Source organism: Dendrobates tinctorius, unplaced genomic scaffold, assembly GCF_039654945.1.
Source record: "Dendrobates tinctorius isolate UK_male_01 unplaced genomic scaffold, ASM3965494v1 ptg000051l, whole genome shotgun sequence".
NCBI classification, from domain to species: Eukaryota; Metazoa; Chordata; class Amphibia; order Anura; family Dendrobatidae; genus Dendrobates; species Dendrobates tinctorius.
Window position 1 is genome coordinate 2,708,486 of NW_027361719.1, and position 9,777 is coordinate 2,718,262.

At 39.7% G+C, this 9,777-nt stretch overlaps 1 protein-coding gene across 1 annotated transcript; it reads left to right on the plus strand.

The window, feature by feature from the left end:
* The first annotated feature begins 4,868 nt into the window (after positions 1-4,868).
* On the plus strand, positions 4,869-6,259 carry LOC141091382 (olfactory receptor 8U9-like). The gene has a single exon (XM_073576936.1). The coding sequence runs from the start codon at positions 5,318-5,320 to the stop codon at positions 6,257-6,259; it is 942 nt and encodes a 313-aa protein (XP_073433037.1). The 5' UTR covers positions 4,869-5,317.
* Positions 6,260-9,777: the final 3,518 nt, after the last annotated feature.

A 9,777-nucleotide genomic window follows, 5' to 3' on the forward strand; every position in this document is an offset into this window, starting at 1 on the left:
TTGCAAAAGAGAAGACTGAGAGGAGACTTAATAGCTGTCTACAAATATCTAAAGGGCTGTCACATTGTAGAAGGATCAACTTTATTCTCATTTGCACAAGGAAAGACTAGAAGCAATGGGATGAAACTGAATGGGAGGAGACACAGATTAGATATTAGAAAAAACTTTTTGACAGTTAGAGTGATCAATGAGTGGAACAGGCTGCCACGAGAAGTGGTGAGTTCTCCTTCAATGGAAGTCTTCAAACAGAGGCTGGACAGACATCTGACTGGGATGATTTAGCGAATCCTGCTTTGAGCAGGGGGTTGGACCAGATGGCCCAGGAAGTCCCTTCCAACTCTACGATTCTATGATTCTAATGTATGTCCGTCAGTGTGGGTGGCTGAGGAGGACCAATGAGTAAGTCGAAAAGATTAAGTAAGAGACAGGTATTTGGAGACTGTTGTTGAAGTCATCCATGATGATAGTGGGAATGTCAGTGGAAAGAAAGTGAAGAAGCCAAGTAGAGAATTAGTCATTAATTCCGGTCCCGGAGGTCGGTATATGACGGCTACTTGGAGGTTGGAGGGAGAGTAGATGCAGACCGAGTGGACTTCAAAACAGGGGAAGATAAGGGAAGGTAAAGGTGGGAGTGAGTTAAAGGTGCAGTTAGTAGAAAGGAGAAGACCCACTCCTCCACCAAGTCTGTTGCTGGGGCGAGGAATGTGGGTGAAGTGGAGGCCGCCGTAACACAGTGCACTAGGGGAGGCTGTGTCAGCCATGTTACTGTGAGTCCGAAGAAAGCAAGATTTCAAGAGAGAAAGAGGTCATGAGTTACATGAAGCTTATTGCAGATGGAGCGGGCATTCCACAGTGCTCCACTCCAGAGAGAGGGAACAGGGGGTTGGGTGTCAAGGGCGCGGGTTTTACGTTGGAGAGATTGTGGTAGTTCATATTAGATAGGGAGCGGTAGGAAGGGGAATTAATGGGAAGTGCTAGCTGTGGGGGTCCAGGATTGGGAGTTATGTCGCCAGCAGTGAGGAGAAGCAGAGAGAGGGAGAACAGGTGGGAAAAAGAGAGTGAGTGGCTTATTTTATGTTTTATTAGGAGAGGTTGAGGAGTAGGTCAGCAGAGGAGATCAGGTGGCAAGGAAGGAGGGAAGGGGAGATGATTATTTGGTTAGAGGGTGCTAGGGTTTGGGGATAGTGAAGGAGAGTGAGGATTAGTGGAGCAAACACTGTAAGGGCATATGTAAACATGGTAAGATGGGTTAATAGAAAAGCTAGGTCCAAGTAATAGGAAGTAATAATAAATACTTCTGTAGTAAATTGCTAAGCTCCCCCTAGTGGTGACTACAGACAGGCAAAGTATTATAATTTATCTCAAATTAATATAAAAAAACATAATAGATATAAACACACAAGTAATACAAATGACGAAGGCACTTTAACTGTGCACTCCATTACAAAAGTCATCTTCAGCCATAGTGAAATATCACTGGTTTCAAAAACAACAGAGTGTCACACTGGGATATAAAGACTCTGGGGAAAGAGGTCTAGGAGGAATCAGATTTTATATATCTACTACCTTCAACCCGGTCTTCCTTAATTGAACAATATATCTAATCAGGTAGGTGCAGTGTTATCATTTCAGTCTACAATGAGCATGTAGGGCCGGCATCAATGCCACGACCATTGCTCTCCTTTACTCACAAGCATCTGGCTTGCAGTCAGACTAATGCTTTTTATGCAGCTATTAATACTATGTGGGGGATATGCTAGAGGAAGACATTGGTGTTGTAAATTACAGTAACAGCAAATTTATTTATTTTTTTTTTACAATTACCGTAGTTGGATCAGGCAAAATTCCTGAAATCCATTATGCTAAAGTAAGGAGCATATTTTAATGGTATTTTTTTGGGGGAATATATGGTGGCATGTGTGGTGTGTGGGCATGCAGCACAATGTATACACCTACATATATATAGTTTGGCAGATATTTCATATTTGCTTTATCTGAGGTTTTACTTCTATTCCTTCAGATGAGATATTTACTACTGAATTTAATTTGCTAATATTAGATACATTTAGGTTAACATTGTTTTAATTGAATGAAGACAAGGACTGGCTATATGCTAAGCGCATGGTATTCTCTTGTGCTTCAGTCATTACCATGTACCATCATTAAGTCAGACCTAAATAGTACATTGAGCATCCAATGAGCCCAGAGGATGCTGCAAGGCAGAAATCATCCAAAAGAAGAATCCATGTACCTGAAAAAGTGCTAAAATTCTTCTTCCTCAATGCCATGTTTTGTGTAATGATAATAACCAATATCATAGCTGAATATGATATTGGTTATTATTATTATCATTACACAAAACGTGGCCTTACCTGAGTAAGGCAGACCACATTAAGTAAAATAAAATTGCAAACAAATATTGAAAGGAAGATTTTATTCATTTTTATTCAATGATTAGGCATAACACAAAATCTGTCATCATTTGTGCATAAGGGGAGATTTAGGGCTCATGCAGACGTCTGTAGATCTCGGTCCGATCGCAGGCCACTAAAACGCAGTCTGACCGCAGGTCTTCCAACTGGAGTATAATAGCTTCATATATTTCCATGAGTCTATCACTCTCGGTTTGGGGTACCCACGGCTAGTCTGTTCCAGGGTTGCCAACTTGACTTTTTATTTTTTTCTAGGCAAGTTATCAAAAAATCAAGAACAGACCTTTTTTTTTTTACAGACACATAATAAATCATTACAATTACATGTCTGCAGCCCAGAATTCTGATATGAAGACATTAGCTGTGGTCGCTGTAAACTAAAATGGTGATAATTACAGTAAAAATAATCGGTAAAAGTTTCCTCAGCTTCAAAAAATTCACGCACACCTTAATTTTTTTATAGACTGTAATGTAATTTCTGCACGGTTGGCAACCCCAGTCTATGATCGGACCGGAATCCATGGACATCTGCTTGAGCCCTTGAACAGGTAGTTTAGAGAACAGACTGTAGAATACGGACATGTGAATTCAACCTAAAAGAAAATGTATATGGGTTTTTTTATGCATTCAATGAAAAATAAAACATCAATCAAAAACTTTGTGTGAACGTGACAAAAAAAAAGAGTTTTTTACACTGTAAACATTATTTTACACTTCATTGAGATTTGAAATAGAATACTATTAAATTCAACCTGATCTCACTGCTATTTATCTCCCATAAAACCCGAATCACTACACCTATTGTGTAGTGTGTGGAGAAAACGGAGAGCGTAATAGAATATATGGCATGTTACTAATCTCTTCATAGCAGGATGATGTTACTTCTGTATCACTATTCACAAATGAAGAATGATATCTCCTCCCTATACAATCAGCTGTATCCTGTTGTTATTAAAAAAGAGTGCAGATGCCTATGTATGGGATAGATCAATTGGACTTCATTAGACACAGAGTTAAAGCATCTGTAGGGTTAATAGGGCCCTATGGATACCTCTGTCATATGCATGTTACCCCCAAATGTACACAGCAAATACAGTGCGAACATAACTACCCTATACAAGTTCCCTAAATAAATCACATCCATATCTTACCCATTTTTACATTATTTTTTTAATTTGATCAATTTCTTCACTGCTGCTTATTGCTGTATCACTATAGACGTCATTGTAATGTAGAATAGGTGTTTGTACCCAGACAGAAGAATTAGTTACATAGGAAACTTAAATATGATTGCATATGTAATAATGAATAATGACATATAATGTCTTTTCTTAATTTTTTGATGAACACGCTACTTCATTAGCTAAGAGGCACCATGTATTTTAATAGTCCAGTAAAGACATTAAAGAGCCATGATATATGTTATATGTTTTGAATAGAAACGAGCAAATTGATTTTGATAAATCTAAAAATGTAAGGTTTCGATTTGCATAAATCTAACACAATGTTGGCCAGCTAGCCATCATTTTGATGGATTCTTTCTTGGACTGGGAAGGGGTTAAAGTAAATAAACACGATATATTCAGTTGTCATAGGTCCTCACCCTACGATACCACAACTCCCCACCATCACTGATCCTCCAATGAGGTCTTCGATTCTTCTGGCACATGTTGGTCATGTGGACGGCGATGCCTGTCTGAGACATCGGTGCTGGAAGAGCCGAAGAACGGCACGGAAACCTGGGGATTACTGGGAGCTGCGTGCAGGAGCAGTGTAAGGAATCCATTAAAGTCATAGGAGAGGTGAGAATAATGTATTTTTTTTCATTTTGCAACCCTTTTTTCTACCCTCTGATTATGATGCTTTTGAGATTTGAAGAGAAAAATGTAATTGAGGAACTTTTTAATCCAACAGATTGTATTCAGACAGAATCAAATCTACCCAAAAGGAATTTCCAGAGATTCGTTCACCTTTAGCCTTGACTGCCTTTAAGAAATTTTACTCTACAGATATTCACATTTCCTAATAAAAAGCCCTATTTCTCACCTTTAAGATCATTGTGGTTGAAATACAGATTGAAACCACCATTATCCACCATTGTAGGATGTGTGTCTCATCTGTAGTCCACAAGTAAATAATGAAGTAGTCATATAAAATAACAAGTAATTAAATTAAAGGAGTTATTCGGGACTATTTTTTCTTATGGGCCTAAGAATTTACAGGCTGGTATTTTCTAACTACCTACCTGTTGTGACCGGCGCTGTTCTCTGCCAACTCAGAGCAGTCATGGACTGCTCTTGCCAGCGATTCTGCAGCTTCCTGTGACAGAAGGTCGACAGCAGCTACTTCTCTTCCAGTCTGCTCTGTTGCCACGAACTGACTGCCAATGTCATGCTGATTGCAGCCGGCTCCCCACTGCCTAACTGCTGTCAATCACCATGATGGTCTTGCCCCGTCGACATAGCCTGGAAGAGGAAGAGCCGCTCTGTTGAAGTGAAGCAGCAGAATAGCTGACAAGAGCAGTCTGTGATCGCTTTGAGCCAGCGTCAGGCAGAAAAATGCAGGTAGTACCTGCCTGTCAGTTCTTAGCCACTTGAGAAAAAATTAAAATAGTTCCGGATAGCAACTTTAATACGAGATAAGCAAAGTAATTATGAAGTTACTAGTTAGTAGTTATGGGATGTCGTGCGTTTTAGTTTAAAATACCTAATTAGGCTTTGAAGGGGTTATGAATGGAGCTGGGCTGCAGTATCTAATCCACACTATGAACAAGAGCGTCACGTTTTCTGGAAGCCATGCTTTTCTTGTCTCATGCAACCTATAGAATTGGCTAAATACTGTTGCAAAGCTGTAAACAATATATCTTCTTTACAGAAATATTTTACATGGCAGAGTGGAATAGCACACATTTTACAGAATTCATTCTTCTTGGACTGACAGATAATCGTAAACTCGAGATCGCACTTTTTGTGCTCTTCCTTATCTTCTACATTCTCACCATTACCGGTAACCTTGGCATCTTAGTGGCTATCAGGGCAGATTCCCGGCTCCACACGCCCATGTATTTTTTTCTCAATAATCTATCGTTCTTAGATCTGTGCTATGCCACAGTTATCACGCCCAAAACATTGGTGAATTTTATGTCAAAGTCAAAAACCATTGGTTACAAAGAATGTGCTGTTCAGATGTATTTTTTTGCTGCTTCAGTGACCACTGAATGCTTCTTATTGGGCATCATGGCCTATGATCGCTATGTGGCCATATGCAACCCACTGCTATATTCAGTAGTCATGAGTAAAAGAATTTGTCTGCAGTTTGTGGCCGGTGCATACACTCTGGGATACCTCAATGCCACCATACACACCATCACCACTTTCCGACTTCCATTCTGTAAGACCAACAAGATTGATCATTTCTACTGTGACGTTCCTCCTCTCCTGAAACTGTCATGCACCAAGACCACCATGAATGAAATACTGATGTTTATATTTGGAGGTTTTACAGAAACCAGCTCCCTCACCACCATCATAGTCTCCTATACATACATAATAAGCAGCATACTTAGAATTCGCTCAGCAGAGGGGAGGAAGAAGGCATTTTCCACCTGCGCTTCTCACTTTACAGCTGTCACTATATTTTACAGCACAATTCTCTTCATGTACTTGAGACCATCTTCCACTTATTCCATGGACCAGGACAGAGTTGCATCTGTGTTTTATAGTGTCATTATACCGATGCTTAACCCTTTGATTTATAGTTTGCGGAACAATGAAGTGGCACAAGCCTTAAAGAGAATTAAATCAAAATATTGTTGTAAAGGCAAATAAAAGAATCGACCATTTAATGTCTATTTTAGCTGTAAGCTTTATTGTACAGTATGAATATTTGAATGTATTTTGTTCTAATAAAGAAGGTAATAATTATAATGTTGCATCTGTTTTTTTTCAATTGGAGCAATTCCACAAATAAATAGAATTACTATGACTTTACTAAAATGTTGTATTAATATACCAAAAAATGTCCCATTCACTGGAACAAAAATACTGTAAATACTTGCTCCAAATAATCTCAAATTAAATCACAACATCCCTGCTAATGGTATAGCACAGAAGAAAATGGAGCAAAAAAACAAAATATCCATCACAAAATCACATTTTATTGAATCATTAATATTAAAAACAGTATACAAAATAAATAAAAAATATGCAAGATAAGCAATAAGAGGGATGTAGGACCCAACCTATTAAATATTGCTGCATGGTAAAAGATAAAATGACCATAATAGGCTACTAAAAAGATCTAAGTAGCAAGCCCAAAAATAATTATATGTAAATTGCTATAGCCCAATAACTCATATATTCTCATAAAAATATAATAACAACAGTAGTTAGAGGTGGGAGAAGGGCTCAACCTGCATATATTACTAATTTGGTACAATATTTATAAACTGACATATGCAATCTTATGTTGTTATAACCACGATCAGCCTATCCACAAAAGGCATAATCAAAAAATCTAAGCAAAATGTCACAAAATATTATAAACTACTCTGGCACTCTAACAAAAAAAAATATGTTTCCAAAATTGTGCTGATGTAAAGTAGACATATGGGAAATGTTATTTGTTGAATATTTTATGCAGTATGACTCTCTGATTTAAGGGCATAAAAATTAAAAGTTTGAACTGCAAAATTTTCACCAAATTTCTGTTTTTTTCACAAATAAACGCAAGTCATATCAAAGAAATTTTATCACTATCATAAAGTACAATATGTCATGAGAAAAGATTCTCAGAATCACCAGGATCCATTGTATCGTTCCAGAGTTATTACCTCATAAAGTGACAGTGGTCAGAATTGTAAAAATTGGCCTAGTCATTAACACGCAAACCACTTTCGGGGGTAAAGGGGTTAAACTTCAATTTTTTTTTTTAGACTCCTTTTTGCTGGATTTACTATTTTTTTCTACTAACATTCAAACTCATTACAGGTGTTGTTCTTGGTTGGATTGAAACCCAGAACTTCAGAGCTACAAAGCAGTAGTGCTAACCACTGAGCCATTGAAACTTTTAATAACTGTGGTAGTGAGACAGAAGATAAGCTATGTTTGTTAACTGCTGCGGACAGATCAATGATATTGAACTGCAAATGCTTTGTTGATGTATATGACAGAGGATTGTCTTCTACTATATGCATCAACAAAGCAGAATTTGCTGTTATTATGTAAAACCACACTGATATAGAAGGCTTAATGTTTTCCCTCACTGTTCTAGATTTTGTTTTTATATTACCCAGCCTTATAGTCTCATAGTCAAAGATTGTATACTTCTTATCTCATATGCAATGTTTTTAAGATTCTGCAAAAACATGTTATGGGTACATGGTAAAGAAAGTCATCATGACCTGGGTAACAGAGTAACAGGGAGGGCTACATGAGTTACATTGCGGTAAATGGTATAAGAGTCAGCATTCTTGTGTGAATAAACAGACATTGACTCATTCACAAGTGTGCATTCTTTTCTTCAAGTTCCTGTTATTTGAGTTCTTTAACTCTTAATTCGGTTTTGAGCACCTTGATGGGTGCAGTTTTTAGGATGGTGACATTTTTGGATATTTTCTGTCATATTGACCCCTCAAACTGACATCAAATGTGATGTGGTCGAGATCCAAGATGGCCGCCGACATGAACAGACACACATAGGGGAGCTCCAAGACTGGGCTTATCAATCCACTCCATCCAGCACCTAAACTCAGGATCCCTGAAAGCCAATTATATTGGGATCTGGACTGTAAATTCTTGCCCAGGGGAGTCAAAGGCATCATAGCAGATGTGAGGCCTGCGGCCTACACCGACAGATGAGAGCCTGACCAAAAGTGATTGCTGACCCACAGCAGAATCCCTGCAGCCACCACAGAAGCTGGACAGTAGAAAGGAGCCTCCGGGGTGAGCTCACACAGACCCACCACTGGATGCACAAAGCCTGGACAGTGATCCCACCAGATGAACCCTACAGCAGATGGGACTAGAAACATCCTCCTCTCCACCTTTAATGAGGGAATCTGACTCACCCAGCCTGGCAGTGGATCCACAGCAGCACTTGACTGGTAGGTGCAGGCACTAGGGAGAGAGGAGCAGTGCAGAACCAGTGAGGCCATAAACACTGAGGGGTGAGAGGCAGGAGGCCAAGGAGTGCTGGCAGACACACACAGGCTGGAAAATCCCAAGCACAAGCTGGAACTTTGGCAGCATCTTGTGGCCAAGAGAGGAAAACACACTGTAAATTTATATTTGGTGTTAGTACACTACATATCCTCTTGATCATAACACCGAGGGATGAAAACTGAAAATTTGACTACAACTACATAGCCAGTTATTGAGATAAACTTCCGGAGGTCAGAGCTGAGCAGTGACTACTGCTATTTTTATAGCGGCGCCTGCTTACACCGACACGTGTTTGGATAAATAACGGATAAAGCCCCCTTTTTTCAGGGCTCGCCTTCCATATTGCAGTAGACCCCAGCCCAATTTGGGATATACCTTTGATAACAGGACTATGTAAGCTTCTTTAGCCATATCTTGGCTGTGGTATCCCCCCCTCTCTCTCTCTGTGTATACCTCATGGCTGCATACTCTGCTCCACCATCCATGGATAAATTCGTGAATCAGGGTAGCTCCAAATCGGTCAAGACCAGAGCTCAGGTTGCCAAATCTCCTCCTAAAACATCTGACTCTAACACCACCATGTCTGAGGAATCCCTGCAAGCAATTGCTGCTTCTATTACAATGAAGCTCATGCCGGTGATTGACGCCAGACTTCAATCTTTTCAATCATCACTGGAATCAATCACATTACAGCTAACTGAACACACCAATAAAATTTCAGTGGCAGAACAGCGGATTTCTGACTTGGAGGACACGGTACAATCCTTTGTTACCCAGAGAAAGGACAGAGACCACGAGATAGAGCAGCTTCGGGAAAAATTTGATGACCTGGAAAACCGGAGTCGTCGTAACAATCTACGGATCATCAGTGTTCCTGAATCTGTAAAGGACCTACACCACCTTACTTCCTCATGGCTCCCATGAGCACTCAATTTGCCTGACATGCCTGGCTCTATGGTGGAGGAGCGAGCGCACAGAATTGGACCTGAGCGCTCTGATCCGAAAGCTCGTCCACGCCCGGTAATTTTCAAGTTACTCAATTACCAGGACAAACTTCAGTTGCTCCGGGCGTACCGAGCCACGTCCTCATTGAAATACGAGGGCCATTCCCTCCTTATGTTTCAAGATTTCTCCTCCTTGATGGTGACCAAGCGCCGTGCTTTTTCTTCAGTATGTAAACTATT

Excerpts from the sequence above, each read along its gene's own strand:
- LOC141091382 (XM_073576936.1), top strand. The coding sequence starts at position 5,318 with ATGGCAGAGTGGAATAGCACACATTTTACAGAATTCATTCTTCTTGGA.